Below are 20202 nucleotides of genomic sequence, written 5' to 3'. Positions count from 1 at the left end.
TCATTCACGTAGCACCAGGTAAGAGCAGCACCTGTGAGTGGCACCCCTGTTACAGGCGTCAGAGGAGTAGAAGAGGAGACTGTCCTCGGGAATTAATGTGCTGCTTCTTCCTGTGACGGTTTCTTTCCTTTTCTGTTTTTAACAGTATCTGCTGAAGGTCAATGAAATTAAGATTAAAAAGGGAGTGGATTTACTTCAGAATCTGATCAAGTATTTTCATGCCCAATGCAAGTAAGTTTTCTTTCTTTCCTATGATCTTATTTCAAATGTTTTTCCCTTCACGGATATTTCTGGTAGAACTACCGTATTAAGGGAAGTCTGTAGCGCCCCCACCCCCCAAATGAAGTTCGGGTACACATGGCACACTAAAGCTCAATCTTGAATGGGTTATGCTGAGGGGAAGGAGCCGAGCACAAAGGACCATGGGCCGAGTCATTTCATGTCTGGAAGTCTCAGAACAGGCAACTCCAGAGGGACAGGAAACACCTCAGTGTGGTTGCCAAGGCTGCAGAGAGAGGGGGTGGGGAGTGACTGCTAATGTGTGCAGCGGTTTCTTTTGGGGGGGATGAGTCTCTGAAATTAGATGGCGGTCATGGTTTCACAGTTTGAGAAGAAAGCAAAAGGCCCTGCTTTTCCACGCTAAAAGGTGAATTTATGGCAGGGGATGATATCGCAACTGAAACATAGAGTTAGGACTGTGAGAACCTGTGGTCATTGTCTTCTCTCCCTGCTGCTCCGACAGACGAACTGCATGCGTGCCTGGGCTCCCAGAAGAGGGAAGGGCAGGCTGCACGTCCACGCCTGCCTCCAGGGGAGGTTCTCTGCGGGCGCTGGACAAAGAGACTTATCTCAGCCTCAGCAGCTCCAGTGGCCCTTAGTTCCCTGGTCCCCCCATGTGGCCTCTGTCTTTCCCCATCGAGGCACATCTCTTCCCCTCTCTCTTCTCTTTCTCGTCTGCTCTTCTTAGATCTCCGAAGCCATTCTGTTTAAGACACACGCACACACACACACACACACACACACACACACACACACACGATGCTGATTTGTCCTTCTTGACAGAACAAAGGAAGCCCTGTTCCCAAATGTGATTATAGCCAAAGACACTGGGGTTATGATTCCAGCAGATATGAGGGGGAGAGGGGTGCACCCCTGGTCTGTAGCAGTTATCAAACATGAGGTATGGCTTTATAAAGTGGGGGAGAATCTCACGGTCTGTTCATTCATTTTCCCACAAGCTCTGGAGCCCCTGAGTATCGGCTTGTGTTCCAGAAGAGCAGACTAGTGCGGTGTCCCGTGTGTTGTCTTGTTTGTTCCAAAGGAAATGAGAGCTTGGATTGGGAGCTTCTGGTTGTCAGAAGGCTGTGGGTGACTGTGGAAGCCCAAGATACATTTGCGAACTCTACACAGGAAATATGCCTCCTGCGATTTCCTTGTAACCATACTGGAGGGATGAGAATAACCGGGTTACCAGAGTTTGGACGAGATGACTGTGGGAGATCAGAGTGGATCAACCTGACTGGAATGGTTAAGACTTTGTCACTTGATTCCCCCCTCTGATGTACTTTGGCCCTGGTCTGATTTTTTACATTTTCTGGGTTTGTTTGTTTCATATTGAGGTTTATCTGTTACACTTTGAATATATTCTTGAATCATTGATAATGTGTTTTTTGTAGATGAAACCCAAGATTGATGGACTTATAGGGACAACAAGTAGAATAAGGGTTTCTGGGTGGCACACTGGGGAAGAGGGAAGAAAGGGAGCTGATGTCAAGGAGTTCAGGAAGGAAGGGAGTGTTTTGAAACTGACTGTGGTCGCAGTTGTGCAGTGCTGCCTGATGAGACTGAACTACGGAACGATAGGCTATCGGTGTTAGCTCCTGATAAAACGATTTTGAAGAAAAAGAGAAATGGGAGGGCGCGATGCACTGCATTAAATAAAGATGCATCGTGTTTCACCCCATAAAGCGAATGCTGGTGGCCAGCAAAGGAGGCGACACTGGTCTGCAGACTAGAACGAGAAACTTTACCTGCTCGGGGCTCGCTCAAGACTCCGCTTCACCTTCATCTTCACCGTGGATCATCTGCTGACTTGGAGTGCCACATCACTGCTGGTCCTTAGCTACCCCACATGACAGGGCTGCTGGGTGGGGTGGTGCAGGCTGACACCCTGTGCCACGAAGCTTCCACCATGTCTGTTTGCCCTTGTGACATCAGGTAGATTTCTGACCCGTAGCGGCCCTGTAAAAGCCAGAACTGAGCTCACGACCGTCAAGTAGACTCTGACGACAGTAGAATGGTCCCCTCTGGGTGTCCTTGATTTCCAGTCATTTCGGGAGTCAACGGCCTCATCTTTCCCCTGTGCAGCTACCAGTTGGTGTGAACTGCTGATCTTGTGGCTACAACTCCATGTGACCTGCGGGGGTCCTGAGGGGAGCAGATCATCATGTTCTTTCTCCAGCAGACCAGTTGATGGGTTCCAGTCACTGACCTTTCCAGTGGCCACTGAGCACTAACCTGGCACCGCCGGGGCTCCTTCCGTGTGTTCACAATGAGGCACTGACCTCACAGCCGTGTCTTCTTCTCCGGCATGCATCCACTCACGAATGTTAACGGGCTGGTTTCCTTTCCTCCTTCCTCAGGCACACTTTGACTGAGTGTGTGCTATCTCTGTTACCTTTTATTCTCCATGGGTTGCGAAGCTCTTGAAACATTGGAAGCACCACATTGATCCGTTGCTCAGTTGAGCTCCTACTATGTGTCAGGCACTCCTTGAAGCACCGGTCCTTGAGTCCTATGTTATGGGAGCTCCATGCACGTAAATCCTAAGTCCACACTCCCTGGCCTCGGGTCTGTGCCGACTCATAGCGACCCCATAGCTCAGGGTGGAACTGCCCCTGTGTGTTTCCCAGACGGTAACTGTTAGTGGGAGTCAAAAGCCCCATCTTTGTCCCAAGCACATGAATCAAGATTTAAAATAGTTTTGGGTCATGAGCATGACTCTGTGTGTGTGTTTTGGGGGTGGGAGGGGTGCTGAGACAGAAAGTAGTGGTAACATTAGAAACGTCGGGACACTGCTCTGCCCCCATTGCTGTCCTAACCAGGTGCTGTGCAGGGAACCTCAGGATGTGACTCTTTGGCCATCTTGGTAACGCCCACCCACTGGCTAGGTGGAAGGCATGCAGAGAGCGCACATGAGCATTAATGTGGCGATTGACTCATTTTGCCTCCTGCTGGGAATAAACTGAGTCATTGCAGGGGGCTGGGGTTCTCACCCTCAGCAAAAAGGGAAATTCAGGAGTGGGGCGTGTCCTTTGGACCCCGAGGTCCCTGTACTATAGTGCACCTCTTTGTCTGGGTGACAGAGGGCTGCAGGGACCCTGGAGAAGCACAGCAGCAGAGGGGCGGCCTTTCCAGCTCATAACCCTCCGGCCAGAGGCTCACTTGCAGAGTGGGCCACCTCCAGGCACTTATTGAAGGGAGCTAGATTTGTTGACCAACCCCACAACATCAAGTCCATTTAACTCACAGTGATGCTGGAAGAGGGTCCCAGAGACTAAGTCTTTACAAGAGCAGACAGCTTCAAGTGCATGTGAGCGTTGGGCATTGACCACGGGGAAGCAAACAAGACTCGGTGCCGCTGAATTGTGGTGTCTGCGAAGAATGTTGAGCAGAACAAACAAGGAGGAAGGAGGAAGCAGACAGTGAGACCTTGCCCCTGCCCTTTGGGCACGCTATCAGGAGCATGCAGTCCCTGGAGAAGGACGCGGTGCTTGGAAAGGGAGAAGGCCGGCAAGGAAGAGGAGGACCCCTGATGAGCGGGATGGACTCAGTGGCTACAACAGTGAGGAGGGCCTGGGTCCAGGCAGCGTTTCAGTCGGTGGTGCACGGGTCTGTATGAGCCAGGACCTAACAACAGCAGCAGCCACGCACGGTGCATTTACTCACCAACTTTTGCCTGAAGTCAGTGGGCGGCGGAGCACTGATGGCCCATTTGAATTAAACCGATAGCTGCTCTGGTGGCCTTGCGAGTTTAAAGCAGTTGGAGCCCCGCAGCTCCGGAAGAAGTGCTGTGTGAGTCATCCAGGTTAAACGCCGAGCTCTGAGCTGGGGGGACCAGCCCTGGGTGGGGAGACCCTGGTTTGTAGACTATCTGAGAGGAATTATTCCACAGGGAGTGACAGTCCTGACTGAGCAATGTGCACAGTGCGGCTTCAGTTCCCATCCTTGTAGCCCTACGGGAGGCAAATTAGGAAGTGAGCTGCTTCCTTGCTGATAGATGCTAAGATGCTATTCTAGGATTTCCTTTTCCCCTCCTTTATTTTGCCCAAACTGATCAGTTGGGTAGCAACAGACCACTTGTGGAAGAGTGAAATAGTTGACCTTTTATGGGCATGAGCTCGGGAACCTTCTACAATGGAGACTTCCAATTACTTCCTATTTGGATGAGAGAATGCACACATTACATGCCCTTCACAGTCTTCAGCCGGTGCTATGCTCTGCGATAAACCGTGGAGGCTGAGTGGCTCTGACCTAGAAGGAAAGCTTGTGCCCGGCCTGTGTCTGCACTCAGAGTGCTCCTTGGCTTTCCCAGGTTTAACATTCCCAGCGTCCACGTCTCTTCCCCGGAAGCACACTTTTACCCAAAGTGCCCCGCCGAGCAGAGGCCTGCCTTCATCGTTGTGAAGACCCTGTGTGTCAGCGAGGGTCTAAGAGCATTGCGTGGTTATTGAACAAACTGCCTCCCCTTCCACTTACTGTCTATTTCCTTCTGCTGGGGCCCCCAGGTATGTCAGGATAGAACTGTTCTTCATAGGGTTTTCCATGGCGCCTTGTCCCTGTCCCCCCAAAATTGATAAGCTGACCCTTTCTGAGGCATTTCTGGGGGAATGCGAACCTCTCGGGCTTTTGGTTAACAGCCGAGCATGTTGACCAGCTTGCAGCAGCCAGGCCCGCCTGATCCACGTTGTTTGTGAGGTGCTATCTAAGTCATAGCGAGCCTGTGTCCCAAAAGCCAAAGCAAACTACCTGGTCCTGTGCCGTCCTCCCAATTGGTGCCAAGTTTGAGCCCATTTTTTGTAGCCTTTACAGTCCATCTCGTTGAGCGTCTTCCTTTTTGTTTTTTGGCCCCCTGCCTCACCGAGCATCCCGTCCTTCCTGGGAACATGCCCAAAGCACCCGAGAGCCAGCCTCTCCATCCTCGTGCCGGGTCCTTGGGGCTGCCCTCTCCCCAGGGTGCTGTGTTCATTTCTCTGTGGGGCCCTTCGTTACTTTCACCAGCCTGTGAATCAAATGCTTCCGTTCATCTCAGTCTTCTGCGTCCCTTGTCCAGCGTCCACTGCGTGGAGGTGCCTGGAGACGGTGGCTTGGACTGGGTGCGCCTCAGCTTTGGCGTCTTCACGGGTCACCAGAGGTCTTTTGCTGCTTGGGGGCTTTGCTCGGCGCAGTGTGGAGTTTGGTTTCTGAGCTGCAGCTTTCATGGGCCTTGGTGATGGGTCCAAGACAGGGAATCCCGGCCAGACAGCTTCCACATTTCCTCTGCCATGGTGTGTGGCCTTTGGATCCCACTGTGAGGATCGCTGTCCTCTGGGCCCAGGCTCTACCCACACTGACGACTGGTCTCTGACCCTCGTCAGGAGGTATCTGAGGTTCTCCTCACTTTGAGTGGACGAGCTTGGACCCAGGATGTGAACGGGGAAGAATCCAACCCGGACTCTGTTCTTGTAGTCTGACTTCTCCGAATGCTTGCTCAGCCTTCAGATGGAAGGAAGATGGTAAAAGATACAACCCGGAAACACACCTCTCCTGATGTTAAATCATGAAATATCCCTTACTCCGTACCCTCAGTATACAGGTTTACATACGCACAATTAAGTATCCATAATTTATTAAAATCCACACAGCCTAATATCTTGGCGTAGTCAATGAAGCACAGGTAAGCTTGTTTGAGGTGCTCTGCTTTGAGCCGAGGTCCAGCATACATCAGCGGTGACTCGCCTTCTGAACTGACTTGAATTATGTTGATGTACACTCACTCCAGTGTGCGTTGTGTTTCCTTTCCCATGGCTGCTCCTTTCGTGTTCTTGACGAATAATTAACGTGTGTCTTTTCTTTGGTTTGAAGAAAGAATTTGTATTTCTGTATCATTCATGAATGACCCTGAAAACTCGTCTCCTCAATCCTTGCTGGTGAAGATTGAGTAGGGGCATCTTTAAAACAGGATTAAAACAAATAGGCTCATGACAGCCTTTTGCTTATGTGTTAAGCTGACATCGTTGGTTCTTTAAAAAAATTAAATGTCTGTTAGAGCCATTGTGACCGGTGGCTGCTTGATGAACTTGGGATTCAGATTTGAAGAAGACATGGGTCCAGCTGTTGAACTTGGGATACAGACAGTGAAGACAAGACCCAGCTGCCCTTGGGAAGCATCCTGTGGTGAGGGTGGGGCAGGGTGCAGACAGGCAGCGTAGTCAGCAGGTGTAAGTGTAGTGTGATGTTGTACAGGCTGTAAAAGCACTGGACGGGGTGCCATGGGAGCTCAGAGCGAGACAGACCACCACCACCACCACCCTCTCTCATGGAGTCTTTCAGGGGGGTTGAAGTATGACTCTAAAAGAGACCTCAGGCGATTGCATTTGAGTAGATTCCAGCTCAGGGTAGCCCCCACTCTGTGCATGGTGGAACAGACCTCTCCGTAGGGGCTTCTTGGCTCAGATCGTGATGGAAGCTGTGCATCAGGCCTTTCTTCCTCTGTGCTGCTGCTGGGTGGGATTGAACTGCCAACTTTTCGGTTAGTAGCCATGAGAGCAAATCTTTTGTGTGCCGCTCAGGAATTTGATGACGTTTTAAAGGCCTGTGGATGGCACAGTTTGCTCTCGGCCACTAACTGACAGGTGGATGGTTCAGATCCGCAGTGGAGCACCACCACAGAAGAAGGACCAGCCATCTGTTTCTGCCGATGGCCTGTACAACACCTTACTCCGAAGCACACGTGCATGCAGCGAATCGATGGCAACAAGCTGTGTGTTTAAGGGCTTGAGAATTTGGTCGCGTGGAATAGAAAATGCCCTAAGCAACAGTGATGTTGGGGGAAGTCCTTGGAGCTTGGAGAAATGCCGTTGCTATGTGGATGGGTCCCACTTAAGTTTGCCCAGCATTCATACTGAGCAACTGAGGAGGGCCATGGTGCAGGGGTCCTGTACCCTCCCCCAGCCCCTCACTTTGAGGAGCACTGTCCTAGAACAGCTTCTGCCGCGTGCTCTCGCTTTCCGCCGCCCCTATCTCACTTTTCCCACCAGCTCTTACACGACTTTGAAAGGATTTAGGAACTGACATAAAGAAAAACGTGAATAAAACCAGACACCAGAAGAACCAACGGGGAAAGGAGAATAGTAGCCTCTCCTTCCCATTTGCCCTCTCAACCGTCTCAATTTAAAAGGGTGCCCGCGGCCAGGGGTGGCAGAGGGGTCTGACAGCACTTCTCCGCCTTATCTTACAGTGGCGCCCCAGTGGTGTCCTAGTCACACGGTGAGCTGCTTACATCAAGGTTAGCAGTTCAAACCACTGGGTGCTCTGCGAGGGGAAGCGGAGCCTTTCTCTGCCCATGGAGTCCCAGTCTCGGAGACCTCAGGGGCAGTGCTACCCTGCCCTAGGGTGCGGTCGCCGGGGCTCAGGGTTGACTTGATGGCAGTGAGTTGGGGATTTTCCTCTTGCTTTTTTTTTTAACCTTGGAGCGAGACTCGTGGGTAAATGACCGTAATGCTCCCAGGAATGGCTAAACCACAGCCTAGTCTGTATTGAGGAGCAAGAGAGCTGGGTGAGCTAAGAGGATTCACAGCATAAACTACAGCATGTGTTACAGCATGTGTGTCGGTGAGGACATTCTGATAGCTCCCACTGTGTCTCCTCAGTGAGTGTTCAGAACCCAGACCGTGTGTGTGTGTGTGTGTGTGTGTGTGTATGTGCATGCCCCCCCTTCCTCCGCCCTGGGATGATCCAATGGAATGCCTCACAGCCTGCTGCTGTCCCTGGGTGTCACAAAGGGCCCTTTGTGTCGTTTAAAAAAGAAGTGCCTCACATGTGAACACCTGGGAAGCCCTTTTGAAATGCAACCAATAGAATGGGCTGGGATTTGTGGGTACCTTGTGCTTGACTCTGATGTTAAGTTGGAGCTTTACATCTCCTGGAAGAGCTACATTTAAATAGTCACGCAATGGATACATCGTTGACATGTGTCTTAAGGTTTTTGAGGCAACACTGCTCAGAAAGATGACCCCCTTTAAAATAGGGGTCATGGGAGGTCACAGGAGCTGACATTGAAAGAAGGAACAGGAACCAGCCAGGTGACATGCAGGTGTTTCAGGGAGACACAGCGAACGGGTCTGGCATCCAATCACTGAGCTGATGTTTGAGCTGAAAAGCTGGAGCACTGGGCAGGGCCCAGATCACATGGGCCCAGGTGCCCGGCGGTATGGCCTTTCTTCATTCTCCCTCAAGAGGTGGGTGAAGCACACACACTTCAGGGGCCTTGAGCACCGGCCTATTGCAGCCCAGAAACATGTCTAGCCTCTGGTACTGTTTGTATTTCCCAAATCCCAAGTCCTCAATGACTTCACCCACGTTGATGCATGCAGGGTCACCCACATACACCAGCTGTCACTGCCTTCTCCGGCGTGCTTTCTTGTTTCTCTCAAGAACACTCTTCGCGCCCCACACCTTGTTTTTATTCCCGACACGCCGTGCACGGCACACCCTCAGCTTTGGGGGGCATCAGGACAAGGCTCCCCGTGCTCAGGCTCACTGTGGAGTTAAGTAATCACTTCAGCTGCCCTGAGAAGAAGGCTTTTGGTTTTGCCTCACCTAGCAAAATTGTGTCCTCCTTACTGAGCCTGGTCGGCGTTTCTTACTTGTTTCCCCCTGCCCTAGTTTTTTCCAGGATGGGTTGAAAGCCGTTGAAAGCATCAAACCGTCCATCGAAACGCTCTCAACAGATCTTCATACAGTACGTAGCTCCCGCCCCCGTCCGTGTCGCGGCAGCCTCTACGCCCTCCGTGTTTGCAATTGTCGGTTGCTTCCATTTAACCCTGTGCTTGCTTGCGGGGCTACCTGGGAACGAACCACCCTCTTGTGCTTCCAAGAGCCTGGTGGGAAGTTCCCGTTCATAAACCATTTCCGCTGGGAAGGAGTTACTTGCATCCACCCAAAGCATTTTACTGCCCTGTTGGTGTGACCTGGTCTTGTGTTTTTCACTTTTGAAGATCAAACAAGCCCAGGATGAAGAAAGAAGGCAATTGATACAGCTTCGAGATATTTTGAAATCAGCATTGCAAGTGGAACAGAAGGAGGTGAGGGGATTTAAATGAGAAGGATTCCTTGCTTTACACACAGGTCTCAGCGTGCTTAAGAGCAGAGGAATTCTGATTCATTCGATGTATGGATTGTGACGAGTTGTACAAGCCCCCAGTAAAATGATTTTTTTTTTAAAAAGAGTGTACAGTCCACATCGTCTAGGTGTTTATAGTTCACCTGGGTTTTCTAACACCAGCTTTCCAGGTACCTCTGGCCCCTGCGAGCAGCTGTGGATGAGCTTTTTGCTCTATCAGCTGGGAGTTGAGCACTGTGTTTTTCGCATAGGATGAGCTCTTGGAAATGACGTGTACACACCTACAGTGTACACCGGAAACTAGCATGCGAGCCCACTGTTGCCCGCCCCGGCCCTCCCCCAGATACTGTTTGTGTGGCTTGTAAAAAAAAACATGGGCACTGTTGGTGTCTGTCCCTGGGCGCCCTTGTGGTTTGTGCCCCTTTGATCCTGGGACTTTCCTGGTCTGAGGGCTGTGGACTCTGTCCAGTTGGGCATAAGACACGTCACAGGTGACCGTTGGAGTCTCTTCTGGCCCCGAGGTTGTGTGGACTTGAGTTTTCTTACACCCTCTTTCTGAAAAACCTTGGTGGGTTTTTTGTTGTTGTTTTCCTATCTGTTTTATGTAATGAGTTCTGTGCTAGTAATCAACAGTGATAATTCATGTATTTTGAGCTCATTAAAAAACGTAATTATGAGGTCAAATTTTCAGCTCGTTTTACGGTGTTAGTTACAGTATGGGAATTATAAATTGGGAATTAAGACACACCGGTAAGTCGGCCTGCGTGTCAGTGAAAGCATATCTGGTGGCATAGCTAGTAGATTTAAAAACTTAAAAAGCTATTAAACTATTTAGCAGAGCGTAAAATTTGCTCTTGGCATTTTGGAATGCTCTACTTTGTTTTAAGTTCTTATACTATAACTGAATGTGTTGTTTTTCTTCCAAATGCACTTACCTTTTGTGACCGAAGTCTAGGAGAGTAAGTAGTTCATATTTCAATAAATTGTAGAATTCTGCATGCTTTCTTCATAAACATAAAAAATAGATGTTTCTTCTTCATATATTAATGGCTTACAGTGTTTTTAATTTTGATCTTTCAATAGATTTTATTAAAGACTTAAGATTTCAATGTGCAAATATTAGTAAAGTCAAAATTTTTCTTGTTGACCGTTCATGCCTTCATGGTTGCTCCTTTGTGAAGATGAAGCATCTTGCTCCCTCCCCTCTTCACTGCATGGTTGACTTCCGCACATCCCCCGGTCCATCTTACACCCTCCCCATCACCCCATCCCAAAATGATCCGGGTTCACGCTGCACGTTCTGTTGAAACAGACTTGTTCCACCACAGTCCCTTGCTTTGTGCATTCCTGGTCCCCTTCCAGTGTGCAGATGCCTTTTCTCTAGCCCCCTCTGAGCAGCCTGAGGATGCCCTTCGCCATCTCACATTGCCCGACCAGCACGCTCGCTTAGGGGACTCCTGGAAAGCACGGGCCAGCGAGGTGAAGGACTGGCTAATGGAATTACGGGAGAGAGGGAGGGGGGCAAAAAGGCCCACAACACATTAGCTTCTTCAGAGAACATGGGTCTTGGTGGATTGGATATTCCCAAACCTGGAATATGAGCAGAGAAAAGGGAAAATAAGTTGGGAGTATGGAGAAGATTGGCTTCCTGTCAGAAGAGGTCGTGCTGGGCTTGAGAGACAGGGGCCTCCAGCCCATTGATGGTCGTGGTGGAGGGCCACTTTGTCCTAGAAGGAGAATGTAGCTGGAGAAGCAGTGTTCAGGTCTAGATAAGGAAAAGCAAATGCAAACGTTCAGTAGCTCTCTGGGAACGGCACGGTTTTTGTCGGCTGTGCAGGAGGAGGAAGTTCGAGGAACCTGGCTGCTATTGCAGGAAGGTAGAAAATACCAGCACAGACCAGACATCTTTCATGGTTGGCTGCTGTTCAGGTGGCTATTATTGGCCAACCGTCCTCCCTAGATTATGCACACGGGTCAGATGGACCCCTTTACTGCTCTGTGTGGCTTTTCTGCCCAGCTGGCTGCTCACCAAGACCTAATGCGTAATCTCTTCATTGTGAACGTGCTGGATTTTCTTCGTATTATATTTTACATGGGATTGGCTCATCATCGTCTAAAAACTAGACACTTTATGAATACAATGGTAAGTTATAAGCAATTGTATCCCAATCATGTTTTCCATGATTTCTGTGAACAGGGTTTGGATTGGGCTTTTTCTCGTGTTCCCTGTCATTAGAAAGAATCTGACATTTAGACATCTCCTGCTGCATAGGTTCTCCGTTCCCCTTCCTTGGATTGGCTCCTCTGACAGAAAGCGAGCAGTGTCGATCGTTTTCCTCCGCAGTAGAAACACTGGCACTGAAATGACAGTTCCTAAAACCTTAGGGAGGGTGTGCCGGAGGCACAGCGTGACCCCCACGTTCTTCCTGTCTTTGCCAGACGTTGTTCACTGGGTCTCAGTGGAGAGCTAGCCATGACAACTTCCCTTTGTCCCCCTCTGACCTGGCTGTGGGGCCTCGTGACCCTGGTGGCTTCACACCTCACAGCCACCAACAGTCTCGCTTTCTTCGTGCAGAGAGGACAGCCCGCTGGACTGTTCTGCCATCCGTGCGGTCGGTCTTGCAGAAAAGCTGAACAGATTGTCAGTCCTCCTACGTCTGTTATAGAATATTGATTTTTGCGAAGATCCTTCCCCTAACGTCAGAACCCTTCCTGCGCCTGCTTTCACCTGAACCTTCTTCCCTCTGCCTGCTGATCCCTGAGATCCAGCTCTCTCGCCTTCTGCTGGCCAGGCAGAGCCCACTGCAGTCTAGTGCATTCTCATACACACACATCGTGGCTGGTTTGTTGTCTCTGCTGTCTGATGCTGAGCCCAGACTGCTGGTCTGGAGGTGAGATTCAGGCTTCAGTGTATTGTTCACGTCCTCAGTATGGAAACCACAGTGGCTTTTCCACGTTAGAGATCTCAGTGTGGTCTCTTTCTGTTTGTCAGCTTTGTTGCCCCTATTCTTAGGATGTGTAGTGCTGACTCTGGCCTTTCTGGATTGACATGTCTTGTTATGCCCCAATTTGAGTTAGTCAGAAACTGAGTAGTTGCCCCTGGCCTGGGGTTCACCTCCCTGCCTCTCCTGCGTGGCTCCCAGCTTGCCTAACCCTAGCTTTCGTTTCTGACTCTAAAAGACTTGTTGATTGACCAACACGGGGCTGTCATTTCCTCAGCAGTGACTTTAGGCCACACTCTGCACACGCATGCATATACACACATAAACACATGTATACAACACGTGTGTACACACACAACTTGGATGAATGCACTTCTCCCCTCGCAGGGGGCACACGTTGAGGGGTGAGGACAGGATGATGAGGTTCCCCCCCAGAGTGAGGATAGCAGAAGTGTGCAGGAATGATTTCCCAGAAACCATGGTGCCTGAGCGGAGAGTTGGGGAATAATTAGGAGCAGGCTTGTAGCAGGTGGAGATATTGGACCAAGTTCTGACCAGGACAGAAGGTTTGCCTGGGAATCCGTCTAGCAGAGCAGAAAAGCATGGTTCTTAATCATTTTGGTCCCAGATCTTCTACTTCCTACCAGGATGGCATTGGGCTGATGGCTCCCTGAGCCCTGGTCTCTAGGTGCAAAACAGGAACAGTATTGCATGGACCAGACAGGTTAGTGAGACCTAAGAGAGTTTCTATACGGCCCTTGGCTTGTGATTCTGATATTTAGACATTGCTCGTTCATTCTTCTAATGGACGTTGAGCTCAGAGATGCTGAAGGGTCCAGAGCAGCGGTTCTCAACCTTCCTACTGCCGCAACCCTTTCATACAGTTCCTCATGTGGTGGTGACCCCCAACCATACAATTATTTTCGTTGCTACTTCATGACTGTCATTTTGCTACTGTTATGAATTGGGCAACCCCTGTGAAAGGGTCGTTTGACCGCCAAAGGGGTCATGACCCACAGTTCAGAGCTGCTGGCCTAGAGGCTTCAACAGCAGGCTCCAACTTGGCAGTGATTCTGCAGGCAGCGTTTGGTTCCGTGGTCCATAGGCCACTGTGTGTCTGGACCACCTCAACCACACCCACCGACAGCAGAGGCTGAAGACAGAGCAGTAAACCAAAGGGGCAAGACCCCCTCTCTGGGCATTTACATTCTTCATGTGGGACAGAGGAGGGGCCCTTGCTGTTGTTGACAATATCCTGCCCACGTGACGGGCCATCCTGGGCCATCCTCTGAGTCTCGCTTAGTGAGAAAATGCAGTAGCTCACTCAGGAACATTGGTAACGTGTGCAATGTTGCCCTTCCCCATTCTTGCAGATCTAGGCGTTTGCACATCTGAGCGCAGCCTTCTGTCTCGGCAGAGCTCCCAGGTGACACACTGTCACCCTACCAAACCAGGTCACGGGTAGTGGCAGGGACCTGGGAACGTGTCAGGATGTCTGAGCCAGACAGCGGCGCTGTGGCTGTTGGGCTCTGAGGAGAGCTTCCGAGGCCCCATCAGTTGCCCGATAAGCCGCGCAACAGCCTGCGTTTGTCCTCTTCTCCGGCACAGGCAGAGCGCATTGGAGAGTCTCCAGGAAGCAAGGTAGCGTGGACGGATCGAGCCAGTTACTAGATGATTCGTTTCTCTTGCACTGAGCCCCCTAATCAAAGATGGAGAGAAGGCTGGTCCTGTTGAAGGGGCCCTCACTCATCACCCATCTCACCGCATCAGCCCCTTCACACGGCGATTCAGAAGGCTCTTCTGTTCGCCGAGAGAATGCGGAAGCAACTAGTTCCAAGGTGGGCTGATTTTAGGTTCAAAGATGGCATTCCTTTTCCGTAAACACTTCCAATTGTGCACCGTGGCTTGGGTTCAGATTACCTTACGATTAAAAAGAAAGTGACTCGAGGAAAAACCAGGTTGAAGGAAATGAGTAGACAGATGATTTCTTCCTTGACTTTTGGCATCGGATCCAACTGCTGAAAAGATGAATGTCTTCGCTCCTGTCCCTGTGACCTGGATTCCATTCTAATTAACTTACTTGGCACGGACACTTTCAGCAGACCTGTCCCATGATTCCACCGCCTGCTTTATGCCGGAATCTTCCTTTCCAGACCAACAGACTGACCTTGTGGTCGTGCAGTTCAGTCCTTTGACAGGTTTATTTGGAGTCGTCCATGGAGATGCATGTAGGTGAGCAGTGTTTCCCCGCTGACCCTCGCCTGGCTACACGTATGCCTGCTTTAGGACGGCACCAGTGAGTTTCTTCTGTTGCCGTTTTGAGAGGATGTGGACGTGGGACGCTCCTCGTGCCCTGGTTGTCGACAGGCACAGATGATAAGGGAGCTCGGTGGAAGAGAGGCTGTGTCCCCGTTGTGTGTCCTCTTACTCAGGGGCTGTTGTCGGTTTAAGCACAGACGGCCTCTGCACACGGCTCGCTGTTCAGGTAGAAGGGCTTCGTGGTCTCTCTCACAGCTTGAAGAGTCAGAGCTGATAGCCTTTGTGCGAGGAGCACACGACTCCATGTTGTTTAGATTAAGTGAGACTCCCCAAATGGATCTCCAGGTTCCGGGCAACCTCTGCCAAAATGCCCAGCTGCCTTCTTACGGAAATCGACAAGAAATATCCAAAAACTCATGTGGAATGCAGACGACCCAAGATCATTAAAACAGTCTTCAAAAAGAACAAAGTTGGAAGATGCAAATTCTGCTCCCAAAATCATGTCAGTAAGACAACATGGTGTGACCAGACCTACACATCAGTGGGGTGGAATTGAAAGCTCAAAGTAAACACCGAAGACCTTTACCATCAACCCATTCCTTTTTAAAAAGAAAGAAAGAAAGTTTCTGTCAGCTTCTCATTCTGTAGTTAATTCATCGATAGCTGGAGGGCATTGGTCACCTCTCCACCACGTGGCAGCACTCCCCCGGAAGAGCTTGGTGGCACCGCAGGGTAAGCGTTGGATGGCCGCTGTCGCAGTTGGCAGGCAGGTCAATGGGAGAAAGAGCAGACCATCTGCTCCCTCGGCGGTGTGCAGCTTTGGGAACCCCGTCCAGGTGCTCGTGAGTCAGAATGGCCCCAGTGGCCGTAGACTTGGCTTCTTTGTACCCCTTTGAACTTGAGCGCTTCACCAGAGCTTGCCTGTTCTTCTCCGGTGTGATTCTTCACCACCTCCTAAGAGCCCCAACAATACATGAGACGGGTGGTAAGTGATAAACGACGAGCCCAGACTGCTGGCCAATGGCCCCAGGGCTTCACAAGATAAGTAACTGAACCGTGCTAAGATTGGTGCCTTGGGAATGGATTATCCATACAGTCTTCTCTTTTCTTCTCCAGACTCCGGTTTCTTCTTTAGGGTAAAGATTCTTCTGTGTAGCTTTCAGAATGTTGTTTTTTGGCTCCCTGTTGTTTTGAAACCAGGTCTGGACCCTGATGCCCCGGCCTTGCTGTCCTATGGCCTGCCCCCCTTTATTTCAGCCACGGCAGTTGTTTCTCCTTATTCTCTGTAGGAGCCTTCTGTTTCAGGCAGCCCAGTCAGCCACCACAGCGTTCTCCCATCTCCCTGTCTGACATGCCCCCCTCCTGGGCCTGCCATGTCCTCCTCTTCCCTGCCACCAGGAAACACGTTGCTCCTGCATGCCCGGGACATCCCCACATGATCTGTCACTCCGTAGGTTCTGTATCTTCAGTTTGAATCACGTTGGCGTTCACATGTTACCTCTTTCATTGTCTGGGCATGGGTCCACTCTCCCCTAGGATGGGTGGTTTCTTGGTGGCAGAGATGAAGCTGGCATGGTTCTTCAGGGCAACGTGGTTGAAATGGATGGGGCGTGAATGGGAGGCACCCTGTAGTCCCACTTCTGCCCTGGCTTGAACCAGCTCTGGGCCTGGAGCCAGTTGCTCGGTGGTTGGTGTCTCCTTTGCTTCATTAGGAAGCGAGCTGGGTTGGAGGAGCTCCCTGAAGCCGTGCTCATGCACCCTTTACCTGTGTGACCTGTGAAGTAAGTCCGTCTCCCCATCTTGCTGCTTCTGCTGGAGTCTCCAGTGCTTCTAGTCACATTTGTCAGCCACCAGCTGAGCACTGGGAATTCTTGGATAGCATTGTCGTCGGAAGTTACAGGTTGGAGCGTGCTGTGTAGGCGTGCGACCAGGTTCTCAGTGGCTGAGGGGAAGAGTCCTTGTGAGACAGACTCTTCCCAGTCCGTGGTCTGAGGCAGTGAGGGTCAGCGCCCGGCCCTCTCCTCTGGTGGAGACCAGGAGTGTTGGGTACCCGCATCTCTGACCTTACTCAGCCCTAGTTACTTATGCCTCTTGTACAACCGAGGGACCTGCCCGTGGTTAGAGCCTGGGGTTCTTCCCACACACGCCCCATTGCCTGCCTTCTTGAGGGCTGGTTTTGCCTCTTGCTGTAATCGGGGACTTCAGGCCCCTGATGGAGGAGAGCTTGGCCACTGAACAGGTGGCTCTTTCTTCAGGCACGTTTGGGGACCCTTGGCTTTGGTACTTCTCCCTCCAGCTGAAAACGGCATCTGTGGATGTGGGCTGTGAGTCTTAGGAGCCTTTCTGGTGTGGTGAGAAGGGGAACGGGTTTATCCATTCTGTCTGAGCCAGGTGTGTCCTTACTGGGATCGGGGCCGATTGTAATCTCACTTCTTCGTTTTTCCAGGATTCCCAGATCCGCCAGGGTGCAGCCTACAGCTTGCACCAGCCCCAGGGGAACAAAGAGCACGGGACGGAGCGGAGCGGCAGCCTCTACAAGAAGAGTGATGGGTGTGTGCGCGCGCTGGGGCGGGTGCTGGTGGTGCGTCGATCAGCCGCGCGTCCACAATCTCTGAACTTCTCTTCTTGTTCTTTGTCTACAAGGATCCGGAAAGTGTGGCAGAAAAGGAAATGTTCCGTTAAAAATGGGTTTCTGACCATATCCCACGGGACGGTAAGTATTGTCTTTAACTTGCCTTTGTTGTGGTGAGAGAAAGAGTGTGTGTGGGTGGGGGGGTTCCTGGGTGGTGCGTATGGTTTACACCCAGAGGAAGCGCAGAAGAAAGGCCTGTCATGTGCTTCCCAATCATCTGCCCCGGGCAGCCTTATTGAGTGGCCGGGAGCCACACTGACTGGTGCAGCCCCTGACTCTTTAATGTGCATGTTGTAAGGTAAGTGACATGAACACTTAGGTGTTAGAGATGCGTTGTAGAAGGTTTCCCCTTGGGGGACAGCTTGTCTGGATTCAGTCTTGATTTTGGTGCCACTCACCCTGTTTGTCCTTCTTAGACATTGACGCTTTTTTACTTCCTCTCCTGACCTAGCGCAGGCCCAGACACTGATGAGCCAGGCCGTCTGTCTGTAAGAGCAGGGCACTTGCAGAGATGGGACAGCACCACACTACCCCTTACACAAACGCGGGAGCACACACACACACACACACACCACACCACCCCCCACCCCCTATGTTTGCTCCTGGAAATTAGCCTCTACTTCCCCCCTACACCTCCTTATTCTCTTGAGGGGGAAAAAATTGCGGTTGAAAAGGTCAGACCTCTGGGAATCAGAAACCCACTAAAACCGAGATCTCATTAACTGTAGTGAACCCTGGTGTCCTGTGCCTCCCCTTGGTGAAGTCCTGCTCTCTCACCGAGGTGATCAGGAGCCGGGCAGTGAGCTGAGTCCACAGCTCAGAGAGGGGAGAGAGGTTCTCCACCGTGTCTCACATCGGTGCCAGCTGACATGGGATGTAGGAGCCCGCGGGATTTGGTGACAGCCCTGGAGGCGGGGTGCGTTCCACTTGCTGTTGGACACGGTGCTAGTGGCCTGTGTTGCTGTTCCCTCAGCAGGAGGCCCCACGTTGCCCAGTGTTCAGAGTGGACAGGAGGGAAGATGACCAGGAATGTCTCCCTTCCCACTGAGGCACAGCCACATGGAGCGCAGACCGGCTCGCCAAACTCCTATGGGGATGGGCTGCCCACAGTGGGGTCTAGGGAAACAGCCCCTCCCATCGGACAGGTGTCACATCAACCTGGGGTGTCCCGATGGGGTCATTTCATTTCCACTGGTTCCACTTAAACTGGAAGGGAGAAAGACAAAATGGACCGATGCAGCCCTGGTGAGATGGTGGTCACACGCCGATCTGTGAACCGCGAGGTCAGCAGTTTGAAACCACCAGCAGCTCCCCAGGGAAAGCCTGGGCTTCCTACTCTGTCCACAGGCCCTGTGGTGGAGACCCACAGGAGATGGCTGTAGTGGGCAGGGCTCGACTCGTGGTAGTGAGAGTCTCTCAAGGAGAGCGCGTGGGACTCAGGACAGCCTGGGCGGGGCAGATCCAGGTCCTCTCTCTCTTTCCCGCGACCATGCTGATGGGTCTGGCGGCAGAGTTCTCCCTGGGGAGGTGTGCGCATGTCGGCGTGGGTGCTGCACGCTGGGAAGCAGAGCCCTGTAGCTCTTTCCACTTTGACCCAAGAGCGTTGGGCTGGATGGTAGTTCTTGATCCCCAGCGCCTGCCATTCCAAGGCTTGCTATCCCATTGGTTTCCATTTGGGTGATTCATTTCTGTCTAGGGCAGAGGAGGTCACTAAGCAGGGTGGCTCTCCTCTCCGGCTTAGCTGGTGGAGTACGCACCAAGGCCGTTGGTGTGTTTGCCTCAGTGAAGTGAGCGCCCCGAGACCCAGGGTGTGCAGGGTGCAGCTCTCGGCTGCTAGTTGGACGTTGGCCGATTCAAACCCACCAGCCACTCGTGAGCCAGCCTCTGAGGACCACAGCCCTGGAGACCCTGTGGGCTCGCTGCTCTGTTGTGTAGAGTCACTGCGAGTCAGAAGTGCCCGTGTGGTGGGTGTGGGTTTGCGTTTTGTTTTCTGGACCCAGAGTCTCGCCTTAGCCTCTAGTGTCCCTGCCTCCATGACAGAACTGGGACAGGTCCTACCATCCTCTGCTGACGGCAGCAACTCTGCTTTGTGTCCCTCCCGTCCCCAGAGCTCCCTCTCGAGAGACGCAGGCTCTTGGTTCTCTTCCCGGTTTTGGCGGGCAGATGGTGCAGCTGTAACCAACTTTGTGAGGGTGCCGGCAGCTCAGCCTGTCACACAAGCTGCAAGCTTAGCAAGGGCCGAGAGTTGGTGGGTGGAAACCCTCTCCTGGGAATCCCCTCTCTCTGCCTTGAGCCACCTGGGCAGGAGGCTCTCCCAGAAGCAGCCACTGCCCAAGATGGCCTGAAGGGGTGGCAGGTGGGGACTGCCCTGCAGCCATCACCCCCACCCCCATCCTGCCAGGAAAGTGAGTAGGTCCATGTAGCAGGTCTCCTTTGTTGTTTTGAGGATACAGACGTTCTGTTGCTCCTCTGTTCCGCGTATGCTTCTTCAAACGAGAAGCCCACAGCCCTGTCCGTGCGCCTGCGTCAGCACACAGTGTGACAGCGGTGACACTGCCGAGAGAGGGCTGAGAGATCCTTTGCTTTGCTTTAATTCCACTCCCAGCAGCCAGCACTCCCCTGCTGGGTCCGTTTCCCATCAGGCAGAACAGGTGGTTTTTCACAGACTTGACCGAGTCCAGGGGAGTCACAAGCGGTCTCTGCCACCCCCACTGAGAGTCCGGCTTTAAGAAATGGATCCACAAGGGGTATTTAGACGTTTCGGTTAAGCCTCCCCAGGGGAAGCTGGTGGCCTTTGGAAACCGAGATCGCTGGGTTGTCTCCCTCCAGCAGCGGAGTCAAGAGGACGTCGTGAGGTTGGCTTAAGTGGTAGTCCCTGTTGGCCAAGGCTGGTGGCGTTTCCTGGTGCTGGGAAAGGGGATCCTTGGGTCCAAGTGACCCTAATTAGGTATCCCCTCCGCCGAATTCATAGCACGACCACCCCATCT

General features: G+C 51.9%; 1 protein-coding gene across 4 annotated transcripts in view; it reads left to right on the top strand.

The window, feature by feature from the left end:
• ASAP2 (ArfGAP with SH3 domain, ankyrin repeat and PH domain 2) overlaps positions 1-20202 on the top strand; it is a 202054-nt gene that overhangs the window by 132758 nt on the left and 49094 nt on the right. For all 4 annotated transcript variants that reach the window (XM_075557132.1, XM_075557131.1, XM_075557130.1 and 1 more), the window contains exons 7-11: positions 146-231; positions 8926-9001; positions 9258-9344; positions 17030-17133; positions 17227-17296. In XM_075557132.1, coding sequence (XP_075413247.1) covers positions 146-231; positions 8926-9001; positions 9258-9344; positions 17030-17133; positions 17227-17296 — 423 coding nt within the window. The remainder of the gene's footprint in view (positions 1-145; positions 232-8925; positions 9002-9257; positions 9345-17029; positions 17134-17226; positions 17297-20202) is intronic.

Source organism: Tenrec ecaudatus, chromosome 8, assembly GCF_050624435.1.
Source record: "Tenrec ecaudatus isolate mTenEca1 chromosome 8, mTenEca1.hap1, whole genome shotgun sequence".
In the NCBI taxonomy this organism is placed as follows: domain Eukaryota; kingdom Metazoa; phylum Chordata; class Mammalia; order Afrosoricida; family Tenrecidae; genus Tenrec; species Tenrec ecaudatus.
The sequence above is the reverse complement of the archived record's forward strand: the minus strand, read 5'-3'. Positions and strand labels throughout refer to the sequence as shown.